General features: G+C 36.4%; 1 protein-coding gene across 11 annotated transcripts in view; it reads left to right on the top strand.

Annotated features, from left to right (window-relative positions):
- Nucleotides 1-20364, top strand: part of LOC110463438 (serine/threonine-protein phosphatase 4 regulatory subunit 4-like) — a 96524-nt gene that overhangs the window by 65026 nt on the left and 11134 nt on the right. For 7 of the 11 annotated variants that reach the window (XR_002464389.1, XR_002464390.1, XR_002464392.1 and 4 more), the window contains 12 exons: nt 711-785; nt 1748-1867; nt 2808-2885; nt 4855-4944; nt 7292-7474; nt 8232-8337; nt 8951-9243; nt 9992-10033; nt 10695-10772; nt 12297-12423; nt 12900-12953; nt 17677-17769. Coding sequence is in view for 7 of the 11 variants with exons in the window: in XM_021518040.1 (XP_021373715.1) it covers nt 711-785; nt 1748-1867; nt 2808-2885; nt 4855-4944; nt 7292-7474; nt 8232-8337; nt 8951-9243; nt 9992-10033; nt 10695-10772; nt 12297-12423; nt 12900-12953; nt 17677-17769 (1339 nt within the window). In the remaining 4 variants the exon portion in view is untranslated. Of the gene's footprint in view, nt 1-710; nt 786-1747; nt 1868-2807; nt 2886-4854; nt 4945-7291; nt 7475-8231; nt 8338-8950; nt 9244-9991; nt 10034-10694; nt 10773-12296; nt 12424-12899; nt 12954-15333; nt 15382-17676; nt 17770-20364 lie in introns of all 11 variants that reach the window. The other 4 variants (XR_002464391.1, XM_021518044.1, XM_021518046.1 and 1 more) reach the window with 3 other exon arrangements.

Raw genomic sequence — 20364 nt, forward strand, 5'->3', positions numbered from 1 at the left:
CAGGAGAAGGCCCACCAACCCTACCAGGCAGACGTCTTAGTCACTCAATCATTGCCTTTAGTACAGCTTCAGTTTTATCATCAATATTTTTTACCTTAAAATAACACATTTAAAGTGCACAGAGGAGCAGACATAGTCTTCGGAACTGTTATCAGATTTCTGATTTCATGTTTTAAAATGAAGCTTTATTTATCTCCAACAATTGTTTTTATTTCAACGTTGCCCATCTGTTACATATTTCTTTCGAGACAATAACTTTCCTAACTATTCATGGATTTCATTTATACTTGGGATGTACTTGTAAAATGATAATGTTCATGCTGGCCAAGTTTAAAGGTGCATGGAATCTATGCTTAGCTCATAATGTTATATGGGTACTCTTTCAACTTCCATTTATGCATGGGTCTTTTTACCAGATTTTATGAAAGTTTGCATATTGCCAAAGCCAAATTTAGTTTGAAAATGTATCCCTTCATCCGTCTGTTCGTCTGTCTATCCACTTTCCGCACTTTCAGAGATTATCTCAAAAATCCAGGGGTCTAAAACATGGTTGGACCCCTTTTCACTTGTCATTATTCTAGTTTTTCCTTGACGTTATATGCCTGTTGACAAAAATGAAAAGTGTTTTGTCAATTACATCTTAAAAAATATCAGAAGGGGATAAAAAGAAAATTAAAAAAAATGGTTGACATTGTTGATTTTTGTTGCAGGTCACAGACATGCCACAAAATGAAGAAGACGATCAGTGTTTAGAATGTAGGAAGAATGCTGCCTTTAACTTTCCTGTAAGTGTGTATATTGAAAGTTTAATATGCTGTTTCTCATTAGCATACTTGCAAACCCTTTAGACTCCCGATTTTGGACCCTTAAATTTAGCATTTTCAACCAGTGAATATTCTAAGATCTAATTATTTCATCTGAAAGAACAACTGAAAATATGTCTTTTAAAGGGTTATTTTGTCTTTAGAGGGTATATACACACATTTCATTTAGTTTTTAATTTTGAGCGTGCAGAATCTCCCCCATGGAAAGTTAGCAAGCAGGCATTAGAAGCCATAAAAGAATCGTATGGTCTGAGGCTTCCATTTTGTAAATTTTGGCTCAAATCATATTATTTGGAAATCTATTACACAAGACTTTCTGTTTCTTTTCAAGAAAATGTTGACATCTGTTAAACTTCATCGTTGTTGTGATGTGGTAATCAGTTATGCTATGATTCAGCCAGTCCAGGTTTATGTGCTTGTTTTAAAAAAAAATTAACCAAAACTTATTTTCGTTTTACTGTCATTCTCTTTAATCTTGATAGTGCATACTGCGAATCTCGCTCCTTTTTGCCCCTGTAACAAATATATATAACAATATTTCACTGAGATAAACTGTTCTGGTATACCATAGTTCTTTATAAGGGACAAACTAGGATCAAAATACCAAGGTCAAATGAGATCAGGTAATGTCAGTTTTTACCTATCACAACAGGACTTGGAAATAAAAGGTTAAATCACATTTCCTAACTGAATTAGGAATTTCCAAATGTTGACGCAGTACCATATGAAAGTTGTAACTATCGTGTTCTGTCTCAGCAGTGATGTTGATGCTGTTTATATTTGTTGTTGACAGGCGATGTTTATATTTGTTGTTGACAGGCGATGTTTGTGTTTGTTGTTGACCGGCGATGTTTATATTTGTTGTTGACAGGCGATGTTTGTGTTTGTTGTTGACCGGCGATGTTTATATTTGTTGTTGACAGGCGATGTTTGTGTTTGTTGGCCCCAAGCACTTCAAGGTCGACTTGCTGGGCATTTTCTCTAGTCTGTGTAAAGACCCCAACAGCCAGGTCAGAAAGACTGTGGCCAGTGGTTTCCACGAGGTAAGTGTTGGTATGGTATTAGCTGTAGCAAAAGTTTGGATTAATCCCAGGAGGAAGAAACGCTACTGTTTACCATACACAGATTTTAAATTTCTCTAAACAATTTATTTGGTGCAAATCACTAAATAAAAAAATTACACAAAAAAAAAAGATTCACTTGAAGTACAGCTACAGACTATTAGTGAAGTATAGCTACAGACTATTAGTGAAGTATAGCTACAGACTATAAGTGAAGTATAGCTATAGACTGATAGACGCTAAGCAAGTTTAGGACCAGATAAACAGTGCTTAACTCCAGAAGTTGAACCTGCTAAGTAACTCCATGGAAATCAATTGCTGTAGAAAGTTTTAGAGTTCAAGTCCAACCTGGACTAGTATGGGGAAAAAGGCCCTTTGTGTATTCATTCATTGTAGATGAGTGGTGTTTTTTGTCTCGAGGAAGTAGTGGAAGCAAGACTAAGGTGTTGTTTTCCGGCGGCGGGGTTAGCATGAAGTTTTTGCGTTTAACTTAATTTTACTGAAAGTATAAGTGCTAGACAAACCAAACTTGGACCATAGATGCATATTAGGTAGTACATCTCAGCCCATGCATCAAATGCTGGATGCAACCTACTTTTCATGGTCCATTGACTTTGTCAGCACTCATCAACATGAAGTTTTTGCGTTTAAGTTAGTCTCTCTGAAAGTGTGAGTGCTAGACCAACCAAACTTGGACCATAGATGCATCTTAGGTAGTACATATCAGCCCACGCATCAAATGCTGGAATGCGACCTACCTTTCATGGTTCATTGATCATGACTTTGTCAGCATCTCCATCAACGTTAAGTTTTAGCGGTTAAATTAGTTTCTCTGATATGTGCATTGATGGTCAAAGTGAGGCACAGCCAAGGCCTATTAATCCGAATGGCTTGTTATGATATCTATATTTTGGTATTACAGGTAACCAAGTTGTTGGGGTCCCAGGTACATATACTACAACATGATCTCATCAACTTGCTCAAGGATGACTCTGTAGACGTAAGTTTCACCAGTAGAAGTATTTGAAGTCATGGTCAGTCAAAATTATAAAATGTATGCTGATATATTTTTATACGCCCGTCGAAGACGGGGACGTATTATGTTATCACGTGAGCGGGCGGGCGGGCGGGCAAACGATGTCCGCTCGATATCTCGAGTAATTATTAACGGATTAACTTCAAACTTCACAACAAGGTTAATTACCATGAAACCACGGACAAGTTCGATAACCGCCATTATCCGACCGTAATTACTGGAGTTATTACCCTTGGTTTCATTAATGCGATGCATGCGTTCCATGATGTTGTATTGCACTCATTGATCTACCAGTTATGTTGAATGATTTCTCTTTTAATATCAATTACTCACAAATACTTCATATATTTCAATCATACAAACAACTGCTCATTTAATGTGTGACGGGCGTATTATATACCGCTCGCGGTAACCTTGTTAAGCATATTTCTGTGAAACTATAATAACAGATCAGTTGCTAAACTCTTTAGAATTTTGATTTACGACCAGTAAAATATTAACAGTTAAGCTCGGTGGAGTTTTGATATTACAATAAAATAAAAAGGTTAAACATCTGTAACTGATTCTGAAGAATTTCCATATTACAATCATTTAAATATTGCATCTAAGCTCTGAATTTTGAGGCAAATTGAATCAACTTGTTTTCAACAGAAGGCAGTAATGGTTTTAGTATATAGTACATTACATTAATCTAAGCTTCTTAGAAGTTAAATAAATTAAATATTGTCAGACCCTGTTGTCTCGGACTGGTTGTACAGTTGTCTTAGAGTTTAAAAAAGCTATCCAATCAGCATCCAAGACTGTGTCATGTGACATTACACACAGCATCCAAGACTGTGTCATGTGACATTACATACAGCATCCAAGACTGTGTTATGTGACATTACACACAGCATTCAAGATTGTGTCATGTGACATTACACACAACATCCAAGACTGTGTTATGTGACATTACACACAGCATCCAAGACTGTGTTATGTGACATTACACACAGCATTCAAGATTGGGTCATGTGACATTACACACAACATCCAAGACTGTGTTATGTGACATTCCACCCAGCATCCAAGACTGTGTTATGTGACATTTCACCCAGCATTCAAGACTGTGTCATGTGACATTACACACGGCATTCAAGACTGTGTCATGTGACATTACACACGGCATTCAAGACTGTGTCATGTGACATTACACACGGCATTCAAGACTGTGTCATGTGACATTACACACGGCATTCAAGACTGTGTCATGTGACATTACACACAGCATCCAAGACTGTGTCATGTGACATTACACACAGCATTCAAGACTGTGTCCTGTGACATTACACACAGCATTCAAGACTGTGTCATGAGACATTACACACAGCATCCAAGACTGTGTTATGTGACATTTCACACAGCATTCAAGACTGTGTCATGTGACATTACACACAGCATCCAAGATTGTGTCATTTGACATTACACACAGCATCCAAGACTGTGTCATGTGACATTACACACAGCAGCCAAGACTGCGTCATGTGACATTACACACAGCATTCAAGACTGTGTCATATGTCATTACACACAGCATTCAAGACTGCGTCATGTGACATTACACACGGCATTCAAGACTGTCATGTGACATTACACACAGCATCCAAGACTGTGTCATGTGACATTACACACAGCATTCAAGACTGTGTCATGTGTCATTACACACAGCATTCAAGACTGCGTCATGTGACATTACACACAGCATTCAAGACTGTGTCATGTGACATTACACACAGCATTCAAATGTGCTCAATGCTTCATTGTTCTAATAACTGCATTATCTCACATAAATATTTCTAAAAGACTGTATATTTAGAGTTTTGTTTATATTTTTGTTGCAGGTCTTTTTCTAATGTACTGTATTTTAAGAGTTTTGTTTCTAACCTTGTTGCAGGTTTTGCGTGGTATTTTGACAAATATTGTTGATATTTTGGATTCCTTCCTCGGTTCATCCTCAAGCAATCATACTCTGTCCGAGGCCAAGGTAAGTCTTGTGCATCAGTTTATCCTATTTATTTAAAATTAGAAGTATTCCATACATTTTGGTTTTGGATCAAATTCACTGGATAGAACAGTTTAAAATATAACATTCTACACAATTGAATTGTCGAAAAAGCAGTCATTTAAAAGGTGTTTTTTTATTTAATATTTTTGAAATTTCTTTTTATTCCCCAATGGAAATCATGAAAGATTGGCAAGTATGAATTAAGTGAGATAAATTAAGATATCATTTTCCTTGACTGTGTTAGATCAGATATTGTGTGAACATGCATATATATATAAATATATCTGGAAACTTGAAGAATTTGAGCCCTGTATTATCAGAAACCTGTATAAATCATCCTTAACAGATTTCTCTTTGTGACATTTATTGACCATGACACAAAGAAATCCCATACCCCACCTGTCCCCGCCCCACCCTGTCCCACCCCTCCCCACCCTACTATCTTACTTCTATCACATCCACATCTTCCCCCTAGCCATTCCTGGGGAACCCTTTAGTCCATTTTCTCTCACTGCTTTTTCATCTCCGACATCACTGTTGAATTTCCCATAGATTATGATCCCCATCAATTCCCCAACTTATCCTCTTCTTCACCCCGCAGTTGCAGCCCCTACTTGCCCTTGAACCCCATCCAATTCCCCCACCCCGACACATTCCCTACCCTACCCCCAGTCTCATGCCGCCCCCACCCCAAATGCCATTCGTTCCCATTGTTGCTGACAGCACAGACGTGCTCCAGTGGACAAACGTTACATGATTATATGAAGTATTGTTGGTTTAAGCCCGCTATGTTAGTCACGCAGTACGAGTTAATCAATATCATCACATTATTCTGTAAATGATTCTGTTACACAAGACCAGTAATCTATAACTGCTGATGAAGATCGAAACTTTCAGTGGGACGCGGTAAGACTTACGAATGAATCAGTGTAGAAATAGAGGTCCGAACCAAAAGATCGAAAGGTCTAGTTAATTTTTTTTTGAAAGTACTCATTGATGTCAATCTTGTTTTCTTTTCTGGGTTTTTAAAAACTGCTTTTAACTTGCAATGAATATATTGATTTCTAACTATATATAGAAAGGGAATAGATTAAATGTGAAATTTTGCAATCAACCCTATGCTGTACAAGCTTTCAGCAGCCAGCATTTTAGTTGATGGATGCCACCATGATCTATGTGGAGAAATGGTATGGGAGTTTTCCTGCATTATTTAGAGATTCACGCTTCTTTGTCATCGGTGTGAATCAAACCATTGAGGAGTTGGAGATTGATTGTTACATTCTCTTGCACTCCGTCGGGTCATAGAGGATGGAATTATCTCGCGCTCCGTCGGGTCGTAGAGGATGGAATTATCTCGCGTTCCGTTGGGTCATAGAAGACGGAATGCCATTTGTTGAATGTAAAACTACAGACATTTGTTCGCTTGGGCACTTTGGGTTGAATGGTTGCAGAATTCTAATGTCTGGACCGTAATGTTTGATCATGTCAAGATTTTGTCATGAAATATGTTGCAACTAGACCGTCATATCTCAGTCTAGGATCCGGACCATACCCCAATTAATTTTCTAGGGTCCGGACCATACCCCAATTAATTGTCTAGGGTCTGGACCATTCCCCAATTAATTGTCTAGGGTCCGGACCATTCCCCAATTGATTGTCTAGGGTCCGGACCATTCCCCAATTGATTGTCTAGGGTCCGGACCATTCCCCAATTAATTGTCTAGGGTCCGGACCATTCCCCAATTAATTGTCTAGGGTCTGGACCATTCCCCAATTACTTGTCTAGGGTCCGGACCATTCCCCAAATAATTGTCTAGGGTCCAGACCATTCCCCAATTAATTGTCTAGGGTCCGGACCATTCCTCAATTAATTGTCTAGGGTCCGGACCATTCCCCAATTAGATGTCTAGGGTCCGGACCATTCCCCAATTAGATGTCTAGGGGTGAGAAGTCGAGTCATTGATAAGCATGGCTAGACCACAACTTCTGATAGCCGCGAGATGATATTGTAAAAGCTCCTAGGTGGGTGTGTTTGGAATAGGCTCAAAGTGTGTCTTTTTTCATGATAGTTCAGGATAACAAAAAGTAGGTCAAAATATTTCAATTTTTTTTTCTTAAAGATATATGTTATTATATTTTCATATATTAATTACATATGTTATTATATTTTCATATATTAATTACATATGTATTTTTCTTATATCAGGCTTGATAGTCCTATGTTAACCAACAAAAGTACAGCTAAAATTTAAAAAGAAAACTTTAGGAAAAAACTAATGCATGCTGTCATGCCAGTGTGGAGTACAGTAAGAGTTTTATTTTTCAGATGAACAGTCTAGGGGAGGTAATACCAGCCATCTTGGCGTCGGACGAGGTGGTGTCCAGTTTTAACAATTGGAGATTACAGGAAGAGCTGATGACCAGTCTGGCCAGCTTGACTCAATGTTGCTCGAATGAGGTTCTCTATACCAAAGTCATACCTGTGCTCTTCAATAAACTCAAAACAGCGGTCAGTAGAAACAGTTACATTTCACTGGACAGATCGTATAGTGCAGCACTCTGTTCAGAACACTGAGGTCTCTACATGAAAATTCTAGAGAAGTGCTATGTTTATGGTGAACATGTTTAGACTTGAAACAATTATCCTAGTAATCAGGTTAAGTCCCCTACTTAAAACCTCTTCAAAAATCATATTCCGGATTAACCATGCTAAGTGATATGCCACCTGCTATCTGCAATCATGATATCATTTGTTACAATAATGCTGATACTATTTCCGAATTGGTCTTCACTTAAGCCCAGATACAAATAGCATAAGAGGATTTTCTATAAAGGAAAGCTCTTGCAATAAAACCTGTCTTACATGACAACCTGTATAAAAAGAACTTCCTGCTTTATAAAATGCCTTTACTGACACCTAGGTAAGGGGACTTATACAATTATAATTACATTGTAGATCTGTTTCTGTTATGGATAATGATTTATTTGTTATTTAGCATCTGTTACTCCTTTATATGCTTATCTGTAAGATTATAAAATAGCTGTCAGTGGCTTCATGCAAGTATACTATCCACCAAATTTCCCACAGAAATACACAGAAGTTATGTTTCCATCTAGGATGGTATTTAAATGAGGGGAGTGAATTTTCAGATATCTGAAATGATAAATAAATTAGCATTTGTCTTGACACTTGTTTAAATGAAAGGATTTTCTGAATCTGTGATACAGAAATGCTCACTTTTTGACGTTTGATTTTCTCCTGACAGCGAGCATTACCTGTACGACATACGTGTGCGAGGTCATCGCTCATCATTATCAGGACGCTCAAGAAACTGGAACAGAGGGAGGAACTCGTATATCGTCTCGTTACAGGTGAGATACAGTCTCGAGGGCCGCTTTCGTTTATCACAATCCAAACAGTTGGACCAAAGGTTGTTCGTTTATAAAATAAGGTCCAACCTAGTAATTTGATGCTACTTTCAGGTGAACCTTTACAAAGCCTTGCAAGATCTGCATAAACATTTGTAGGTCCGCCAGGATTTATAGCCGGAAATGTTACATTTAAAAAAAGACAAACCGGTTGTTCTGCATCAACGAACAGAAATGTGTATTGTGGCTGATAGTTTTTGTTATATATATTGATGTTATAATGGAATATGAATTGTTATGAATGAGTGAACAAATTTTGCAATGAATAATTCATGAATGTATTGATGAATTTATGAGTGCTGGAATAAATTTGTAAATCATCGAGTTCAAAACTTAATCAATGTATTAACAACAAATCAATTGATTTACAACTGAAGGTTTTGAATGGACTAATGTATGAGACTCAATGTTGAAATTAATAAATGAAAATTGCATATGGATGAATGAATGAAATTATATCCACAATCAATTAATAAATTAATGAATAATTGAAGAAAGTTCTCAAGTCTGATTCCCTAATGTGTATTTTTACCAATTTTTCTACTCTTTATTACAGAGTTCTGCCATGGGAGGAGCTGTCACCAGAGAAGCTTGTTCATAGACATTTGTAAATTTGTGATAGAACTATATTCTAAGACATTTTTTAAGAAATATTTTTACGAAGTTGTGTTAGAACTGCACAAGGATCCAGTGCCTAACATTCGATTACGATTGTGTTCATTACTTCCGCCCCTAAAAAGACTCATCAAACTTCCGACGGACCGCAACCTGCTTCAGCAGCTGGATCTGTGTGTACGGAAGCTGCTAGTGGCAGAGAAGGACAGGGACGTCCAGAATGCCATCAAAGTGGTAATTACTTTAAACAGTCAAACTTTGTTAATGTTATCAACTCATCCACCCCTGAAATTTCTTAATGAACTATTCAGACCCTTGAATTGGAAGAGTTCAAATGTGTCTTCAGGGGTGAATGAGTAAATGTTAATACTATCATTATCAAGTTTTTTTATGATCCCATGAGAGTGATCTAAATATGATCTTTATTGGATAAATTTGAAATGTCCTGTGTATGTTAAATGTTTACTTCATCGAACAGAAGACTTTGGTATAGTAAGACTGGAAAGTTGAGCATTTTTGCTGATTTCAGTCTCGCCATTTTGAGCTACATTCTAAGATGTGTTACCTGTGATTTGTGTTTAAGTTAACCGTACCACTGCTAAAATCCTGTAACGACCCATTGGAACCGTGTTCTGGCATGACTATAGCTTTCATGAATGATTTCTGAAAAGGAAACTACACTTGTGGAAAATTTACGAAAAATAATAAACATGAAATATTAAAAAAAATCCAAAACAAAATAATGCAGCAACAGCTTTCTGAGTGTAAAAAGGCAACAGGGCCGGACCAAGCTTTGAACTCTTGGTCTTGTTTACGTTAAGTTGTTAAACATGTGTATGTGGTAGATTGTACCAGATCTAAAGCTGAATGATTTAAATAGAATGTTGAATGCTTAAAAATATACATTTATAGATTAGAAAGATTGATATTGGTTTTGATATATATATATGAAAGTAAATTTTGGTTTCTGCATCTTTTTCAGGCTGTTGAAGAGTTAGATAAAATTCATGTTCAAATGGAATCGGTAAGTCGACTTTATTATATATTTTCATTTAAAATTAAACATGTTGGCAGTGCAATTACCAAATTTGATTGGCTGTGACCGCATTTGATGAGCCGGTATGTGTGATTTTAAGTTGCAGCATCAGGGGCATATTGTTTCAGATCCCTCTACCGGGATCTAAAAATAAATTTTCTGGGAGACAACTTTTGGAAGTCACCCATGTTCTGTTGAAATTGAACCTCATTTTATCAAAAAGTACCACAGCTTGAAAATTTCTGCTGTATAAATTTTTTTGAATTTTTTCTCGTAAGATATTCTACCTCGTAAGGACTACCTTGGAGAACCAGATGATCATATATAACCATATATAACCATATACTATAATGGTTGGATGATAGATATCAACAACTTTCTTCACCCCAGATAATACATTGGAAGTTATGAGTTAGTGGTTATAAAGCAAAGGTCACAGGGTCATAAAGCAAAGGTCACAAGGTCATATCATACTGAGATTTTCTCATGATCATCAAAAGCTATGGAACGAAATATTCTTAAAATGTTCACCGATGCATTTTCTTCAATGGAAGTCAAGTTCAGGAAGGCAGGTTTTCTCAAGATTTATTTGTAGGATGAATGTCCTATTGACAAGGTCACACTGTTGATGGACTTGCATTCTTTGCAGCTATCTCGAAGGATGCTGTTTGAACAAGATCTAGTGGACCAGAAAAAGGAAGATGAGGAAAAACTGCTCATAGAATTAGTAAGTTTGTAGTCCCCTAAGTCAGATTAAGTTGATGCTCCACTTAGTCAGAAAAAAGCTGATACTCCCTTAATCAAAGGACACATACTCCCCTCAGTTACTTCCTAACCAAGACAAAAGTATACTTCCTAGGTCTGACAAAAGATTTATGAACTCTTTCCGTACCGCAACTCCGGTCCAGATTCCGTACCGGATGTTCTTACTAGACTCGCCCCCACACATATACATGGATTACTAATTTACTTTTTAGACAAGGTGTAATTGCTGCAAGGTAGCCGTGAACACTTATTGTTATTGTTACATGTTGTTGTTCATAGACACACACCTCTTTATTTTCGCATAATTTATGACTAACTGGCAGCTGAATATGACTGAGAAATTGATATTTGTCCAGCAACGAATGATATGATTCCTTTTATTCAAAACAGCATTGTAGTGCAGGTTCCCAATCGGGATTGATTGTGGTTACAAAGTCGTTAATTTTTTTTCTTCTAATTACAAGTTATCAAGACTTGTATAAAAAAAAAAAAAATCATATTTACTTCCATAAGTCTCAGTAAATATTTGGTGATGAATTTACGAGGGTTCGTATCAAATTACATGTAAGTTGCCGCCTTATTGTTTAAATTTGAGACACCAAACACAAACATCTTGTGGCAAATTTGAAAACAAAATGACACATAATGAAGAATGTGTACTCTGCACCTATAAAAACGTTTCTTTCCAACTGATGCGGTGCTGATTTTAGCGACAATTAATTGGATTACGTGACTGTCATAAAAATTCCAAATAAAATGAAGATTTTTGATATTTATTTTTATTATATGCAGGACTGCAAAGAATAAATCATATCTTTAAGGTCATAGGAGTGTATTGATAAACGGAAACAGGAAGTTCATCCCTAGTTGAAAATCCAATGTAGGGAGACAGTATCACAATTTCCGCATATTCTAATGTTTGATATTAAACCGATAAATATTGCATGTTTATTATTGACAGAACAGTGTGTTCTCTCAATATTAAAGTATTTCAAAGCAATCCAGGCATTAATTCAGGGTTTTTTTTATCAATGAGTCACATGTGTCCATTTTTCTGTACTTCAGGAACCCGGCTTCCTATTTCACTACTGTGAAGTTTTTCAAGAAAGATAACTCTTTGCATGCAATTACTATATGTACATGGTTTTATTATAAAATGTCAATTTTTAAACGTTTATAGATAATTAATTTTACACAATTTCAGCATTTATTCAATTGATATACATTAATGCAATACTAATCTATGTCAGTATTATTTTTATCAACATTATTTTGCCTAAAATTGTGTCGATCATTTTTGTTTTCAAAACTCTCCTTTTGACTTAAATTTTCATTAAAAATCCTTTAAATTCTGACAACCTATATTTTTTTGGGGCAGAAAAATTTCTTTACTTCAACGCAATATAACTACAAAATTGGAAGAAATTCTACTGAGAAATGGTGACACAATCCTATTACCTTAAACAATGTATTAATAAATGTGCAGGAGGAAAGAGATCAGAAGAGGGAAGAAGAAGCAGCAGAGAAAAAGAAGGGAGAAAAACGCAATTCTGTGACCTCTGCTTTAGCGAAGAAGGGTGATAACGGAAGTAAAATTCCTGGACCACGTAAAGGTAAGTAAATCTATCTCAAACTCAAAGTGATATCCAGAACAGTCAAACCACAATCACCTAAACCAAGGTAAGATAATTAGGCTTCTAGAAAATAAATTATATAGAATTATCTCCCCTTTATGGACATTTTTTGCATTATTTTTCTCCTTGAATTGAAAATTAATGTATAAGGAAAAAAAAAAATTTTAAGAATTTTATCAAACAATTTGTAAAAAGAAATTGTTTTTAATTATTTTTGAGAACAAAAAGTATACCGGTAATTAAAACTTTTAAAGTGAGGCTATTATGAATCTACTATATTCAAGGAATTTTAAAGTGAGGCTATTATGAATCTACTATATTCAGGGAATCTTAAAGTGAGGCTATTATAAATCTACTATATTCAGGGAATTTTGGAGTATACTGTAATGAAAGTGTATGAAAATTGTACATGAAGAAGTTTTGAGTTCACAGATATGGATATTTGTAAATTTCAGGTTCTAAGAATTTAGCTGTATCCGGTACGACGTCGCCGAATACATCTACTAAAGGTAGGTGTAGAGTGTTACATCCGATAGTGTGATTGAGTAATGGGGAGGATTCCCCTGCTCTTCCCTTACCTGAAATGATTAAATTCTAGTCCCTAATCCTATCTACAAAATGTGCGAGGTGTCATCTTAGAAATGACATTTTTCCTCCACTTTTATGTTTTTGATTTTTTCTCTTTTATTTTCTTATTAAAATGGAGGCTATTTTGTATTAAAGAATCACAATAAAAGTATATGCTGCTTCATTAGATGTAGTTTGATAACAATTTTAAGTCTATTTTGAAAATCTTCAATCTGCCATTAAAGTCCAGAGGTCCAGATGAATAGCATGTGATATGAAATAACAGATACTTTATCATTCTGAACGGTGCAGCATCTGATACAGATGTTGGAGACCACGGTGGATAAAAATGATTATTTGATTTTTCCATTTTATACCATCTTTGTTTCGCTATTTACGTGTGACCCCTATTATTTGACTACCCTCTGTCCCACATTATAGATGAACTACTTTGTCCTTTCTACCTTAAATCCCTACCCCACTCTGTTGTCTGCTGTAACCATTACCCAGCACTTACCAGGTAAACAGTATCACCAAATACCTTCTATCCTACCCCCTTAACTCTCAAATGTCTTCCCAACAGTTTTGATCTTCCCTAACCTGAAAGGTTATGTTTCCCCTTAATGTATTTAATCATATTCCAATCCCCAAAAGACATCCCCAAAACTTATCTCCAAATGTTTTTTTTATGCATGTAGACTCCTTTAAATATTCCCTGCTCTAGCCTTTAATCTTTTCCCCAAATGTGATCATATATGCTAAACTCCATACCCCCAAAAGTCTGTCCTCTACCTGTTTGTATGTAAAAGTACTCCTCTACACATATTCTCCAATGTCCATCTGTATTAAAGCATGCCCCCTACACCCTGGAATCTGTCCTCTGCACTGTCCAATGTCCGTCTATGAGTGTAAACTCTCCAACCCTTTAATGTCTGTCAGTGATTGTACCCCGACCCCTGCATGTCTGCTATCTGCCATTGAGTGTACCCCGACCCCAGCATGTCTGCCCTCTGTCATGTCTGTCTGTGAGCATACCCCTACCCTTGGATGTCTGCCCAGTGTCTTTTTGTCAAATCTGTCTGTTAGGAAACCCCTACCCCCTGATGTCTGCCCTGTATCTGTCTGTCTGTCTGTGAGCGTACCCCTACCCCCTGATGTCTGCACTGTGCCTGTCATGTCTGTCTGTGAGCGTACCTCTACCCTTTGATGTTTGCCCTGTGCCCGTCTGTCTGTGAGCGTACCTTACCCTTTGATGTCTGCTCTGTGCGTGTCTGTCTGTGAGCATACCTCTACCCTTTGATGTCGTGCCTGTATCTGCCTGTCTGTCTGTGAGCATACCCCTACCTTTGGATGTCTGCCCAGTGTCTTTTTGTCATGTCTGTCTTTTAGGAAAACCCTACCCCTGATGTCTGCCCTGTATCTGTCTGTCTGTCTGTGAGCGTACCTCTACCCTTTGATGTCTGCCCTGTGCCTGTCTGTCTGTGAGCGTACCTCTACCCATTGATGTCTGCCCTGTGCATGTTTGTCTGTGAGCGTACCTCTACCCTTTGATGTTTGCCCTGTGCCTGTCTGTCTGTGAGCGTACCTCTACCCTTTGATGTCTGCCCTGTGCCTGTCTGTCTGTGAGTGTACCCCTACCCCCTGATGTCTGCCCTGTGCCTGTCTGTCTGTGAGCATTCCTCTACCCTTTGATGTCTGCCCTGTGCATGTTTGTCTGTGAGCGTACTTCTACTCTTTGATGTTTGCCCTGTGAGCGTACCCCTACCCCCTTATGTCTGCCCTGTGTCTGTCTGCCTGAGGGCATACCCCTACCCCCTGATGTCTGCCCTGTGTCTGTCTGTCTGTGAGTGAGTATACCCCTACCCCCGATATCTGCCCTTTGTCTGTCTGTCTGTGAGTGAGTATACCCCTACCCCAGATATCTGCCCTGTGCCTGTCTTTCTGTGAACCAACCCCCCTTACCCGCCCCCNGTGCTGCTTTGCCCTGAGTCCGCTTTCACCATGCATTACTACAGTATATAGTGTTTGTTCACTGTAGACCTGTGGGTTGAAGGTACTTTGTCATGTCAGTCTGTTCACATAGGTGTGTAAAGATGGGTGTCTGCACTATTGATATAATCATGACTAATAAAAAAAACAAAAAACATACCAATTCATATTGACAAGAATTTTTTATATTAAAGTTAGATTTAAATGTGTCAGATTTTCTAATTATCAATTTTCAAATATATATTTAATCTCATATATAGTCAAGATTTGATGGAACAGAATATTTTCGGGACTGTTCTACACATTTGAAACATTGCGATGCTATTTTCACAGATCTCACCAGTTTTAAGTTTATTTATCCACCATATTTGCAACCTGAAGGTAAATAATTTCGCAATCACATTTTTTGCTTCACAGCTGTTGAAAACGACCATCTTTGCTTACCTATTTGATGTATCAAACTCCCTAATCTATTTACTGACCGTTTACTGAATTATATATCCATTATGTAGATTAATTCCATGTATTCACTCTACATCTGATCAGAAATAAATAAAAAAAAACCATCAAAAATGAAATTCTGTAGAGGAGGCCATGCCAAATTATTATCTTGTATCTTGGATTTCAAATTTAATAAGTTCTATGAATTAGGCCATATATGCCAAATTAGTGTCTTATTCCCTGGATTTTAAAATCCTGTTTTTTGAACAAACATTTCATTTTCCTTTGCTTTTTAAATTGCTTCTTGCTCTTAAACATAAATAGTTTTCATCTCCTGCTGTAACAAAAGTTAAATTTAAATGAAAGGAGAAGTTTATTTGAATTTTATTTTATTTTATTTTATTTTTGCGGCCATCTATAGTTTTTATTAGAATTTCATTTTCTATGATAAATTTTCTCTGAAAAGTTCTTCTAAACATGTTGTTTTCTCTTTCACTGACCTGAACTATGTGTTTATGTTAAAACTGATGGAATGAATTTGACATGGCCTGTTCTGTCCGATGGTTTAGGAGGACAATTTTTGACTAGGATATTTGGGCCAGTGATGGTTGCAGTGTGTTGTTCTGGCCGTGACACAGTGTGAAGTTGCACTGTTTGATTCACAGTGAAGACATGAAAAGCATGGTAGAAATATTCATTTGGTTTCAAAGTTGATACTTTTAGCTCCTTAGAACAGAAATTTGAAGTTTTATATTTTTTCCCTGCATGTTTGAGTCGTTAGAATTACAAAATTGATCTTCAAATTGATCCCAATAAATGAGTAGAAATAGTGCTAGTTTAACGTGAACCTGTCCCTTTGATAGTCAGTGACAGTGTACAGGGAGACAGATCTCAATAGTTCAGCATCATAGCCATTACTTCCTTTGTTGCAATTGTATCCTTTTCTCTACATCCTTGCTACCAGTTCTTGGACTTGGTCATCAGCTTCTTTGACCAACCCTAGGAATTGGTCATCAGTATTGCTGACCAGTCATATGGAGAACTGGGATCAATATTGCTAACCTATCAGTGGAAGGGTCATTGTGTTGCTGGCTTGACCAGGGATTGGTCAACAGTTGACCAGTCCTGGGCAATAATGACCGCTCTGCTTCTTCCTCCAACCCTAACTAGTCCAGCTTTTAATCCTAGACTTAGAACTGACCACGCATGTAATGAATGTGTCACAGGTGTGACACGGAATTGTTAATCGTAGATCATTAGGGTCTCGTCAAATTAGGCTTCATTTGTAACTGACAAAGTAAACAATTCTGCCGCGTGGAAAATTTACATCTTGTAAACAATTGAAAGCACCAAAGCACCACGTTTTAATTGGATTCATATTAACTTGCCAAACTGTAAACGATACTTAATGAAATGCATGACTGCAGTAACTGATAACCAACAAATTATAACTATATATCTATGCTAACGTCACTGAAGTGGAACACTGTTAGACACAGTAATACAATTGAGTTGTCTCCCTTTTTATATATTTTTTTGTGTGTTCTTTTAGATTCTGTCTCTATGTATATGAATGAAATCTCTAATCTCTAACTAAAGTTCATTTGTCAGCTACAATCGCTTTCACCTTTCATTTTCAATAACTAAAGCCAAGGATTATGACAAAACTTGCCCCAATTTCTGTGAAAAATATTAAAAAACTTCTGTGTAATTGGTCAGTGACAGGACAAAGTTTTACTTCATAGCCATATGAGTTACCTTGAGGTGAATTTATGCATGGAAAGGTTGGGTTTCAGTTTTGCAAGGAATTTTGCCTTAATCAGTTGACAAAGGTGATAGTGAATGTAAGAAAAGACAACTCCGGAAAGAGATTCTATATTTGTAGGTGAGACATATTATATATGTGTGTGTATATTTGTAGGTGAGACATATATGTGTGTATGTATATTTGTAGGTGAGACATATATGGTTGTATGTATATTTGTAGGTGAGACATATATGTGTGTATGTATATTTGTAGGTGAGACATATATGTGTATAAGTATATTTGTAGGTGAGACATATATGTGTATATGTATATTTGTAGGTGAGACATATATGTGTGTATGTATATTTGTAGGTGAGACATATATGTGTATGTATATTTGTTATACTGTGCTCTGTAATCCTCCTCTCTGTCATTGTAATCTTTGTAAACGTCACCTCATCCTTTTGTCCTATTTTTGTCCAATTAAGATGTCCAGAACAGAATTGGAAAAAATAGCATAGCCAAATCAAAGTCCACAAACAGTTTGTCTCAGATTCCTCGCCGAGGTAAGACAATCGCAGGTAAAGAGAACTGCACGTACCTGTCAATGACAAGGGCTTACCTGTCCTTTAGTATATATATATACAAGTAGTTAAGTGTTGTGTTTCTGGTACAGAGGTCTCCGACCCTCTCTGCATGGCCCTGTATGGTGTATGGTTAGCATGCATGTAACGTCAAGAGCCGACAACAAAGTACGCCTGGTGGGAAGATTTTAGTCTTGTAAGCTACATGTGTGCTGTATCATTTTCACAAAGTGTTCACAAAGTTATTTTATTCTTCTGTCTACCGGAACATGTTTTGAAAATAAATCATCCATGAATCGAGAAGCATTCAGTTGCGATTGAATCTTAAACAATTGACCGCTTCGTAAAAGTTAGTCATAGAAAGGTAATTGATAATTTCACCATTAAATTAATGATGTTGTAGCTAATTGTATATTTACATGATCAAGTGTTAGATTAAAACCCCATACACCTGTTTAATTTGTAAAAGTTTATTTGATATTTTGTCCAATCATGCTTCTTTACTTTGTGAAATTGATCATAAAATCAACACTCCCCTTTCCTTTTGGAACGGATTTATCATCAGATTTCCAACAACGTTGTACCTCTTTGATATAAATTTGCCGTGAAGTTTGCAAAAATACAACTTATCTGTTGCTATATTTTGATTGTGAGGTCACAGAAGATGTTGTCGGGCACATGATGATAGGACAAGTTGTCTCCCCTTTATGATCCCATGGTGTATCGGAATACCAGTCAATTTACCCACTCTTTACTAAAACAGCAACCTATATTTACATGTAGTCTTAGTGAAACAATTAACAATGCTACTGACTGATCACTGGTGGGCCGACAATCTTTTTATAACGATTCAACACTTTAAAGACATTTCAATTAAATTTCACACACAAAATTGTGAAATAAATTATTTAGTTGTGGATCTTTAATCCAGCCAGCAACAAGCCCAGCTGAAATAGCTAGATCAAAACTCGGTCCTAAATGAGTCGGAGTGGGTAGATTAGGTGGGACAACCAGACTGTTGGTGGCTGGATTAACGAGGATTGACTATATATAGATTACGAAAAATAATTTTTGCTGATGTGACATTGAAAATTTGCCAATTACACAGTATCAGTTAATTATATCTGTAATGTACTACTGTAGATTATGTTCATTTCACACAGTTTTTATGTAAATTCGCATTTTACATGGATTGGCAAATTTCCAGAATTTCCAGATATAATTTGAACATGATAATTCACATATATATACATGTATAATGAGTAACACAGATGTTGGATGAAAATAGGAACTAATTTCCTCGCCCATAAGTATGGAAACTTTGGTATGCAAAATTAAATTTGTGTGAAATAACGTTAATCTACACAATAAATAGCTATAGTCTACAAGTATGCTTGTATTATACAGAGAAAGTTAATAACATCTTAACCATTGGTATATTCCTTCACAAGAGGTATCTGTAGACTAACTGATTAAATGTTTATACCATCACAATGGCACTGCCAATACCTTGTAAAGGAACAATTTTTGTAAGTTAAAATGATATTTGTTTACCTTATCTGAAGTTGAAATCTTGAAATGAAATTGAGGTTGTCTCAGTTTGAAAATATTAATATTTGAAAGTTTTTTGAATTTTTTAAAGCAGAAGTAAATAAAACTTTGATCAAAACATGATATATCTCTTTTTGAAAGCATGTTTAAAAATATCAGGACGATCCCCTGGGAATGGATTTAAGGATCCCTGTCCCTCAGCAGGGCCGTCTTTTCCTATATACAGTAAGCTCCTCTTGACATCCAATTGGAAATAACTGTCGCACATTTGGGCCAGGACGTTTCCATTGAGGAGGTAGCTCATTCGGTGAGAGTGATAGTATAACAAACTGAAGTCGAGGGTTCAGAACCCCGTCTAGCCCCACTCAGTTTTCACAACCAGAACACTGTTGTAGATTATATTTTTGTTTATTTCATCTTTATTATTTCTCATAAATGTCCAGCAAGGTATGGTATTCTCTTCAGAAATAATTTATCAAAAAAACAGGTTCCAATACTTACAGTTGATGGTACTGGGCTCCTTAATACAATGACCATAGATGTAGATCACTATGGGGAGGTCAAGTCAGGGAAATGTATGGTTTTGACTCCAAGATTCTCAAAATTTTAAAATAAAATGTTAAACGAACATTTGAGAGATTTTCACAATTAAATATATTTTTATACAATCATCTAGCACATAATTTTCTTAAAAATTCTCCCTTGATTGAAAAAGAAATTTATATCAAGTTAGATGGTTAACATGTTACTTTGTAAATGTATGTAAGTATTGCTTTCTTGTCAGGATACTGTGTGTACTTAGTGAACTGTTGATTGTTGTTGAATTGTTCATCTGTATTGAAATAATGCTTTATATTTAAATGACCGATAGAACACCCAATGGTCACTTGTTGACCATTTTGAATTTTGGGACACTTTCTGTCCATTATCATGGACAAGATTTTTGTTGTGCAAAGTTTGGGTTAATTTGTTTCCCTTTAAGATTTCATACATTCGTTATATTAGGTATTTTGTAACTGATCAGCCATCCTTGAGGGGGGG

The sequence above is a fragment of the Mizuhopecten yessoensis genome, unplaced genomic scaffold, assembly GCF_002113885.1.
Source record: "Mizuhopecten yessoensis strain PY_sf001 unplaced genomic scaffold, ASM211388v2 scaffold10907, whole genome shotgun sequence".
NCBI lineage: Eukaryota > Metazoa > Mollusca > Bivalvia > Pectinida > Pectinidae > Mizuhopecten > Mizuhopecten yessoensis.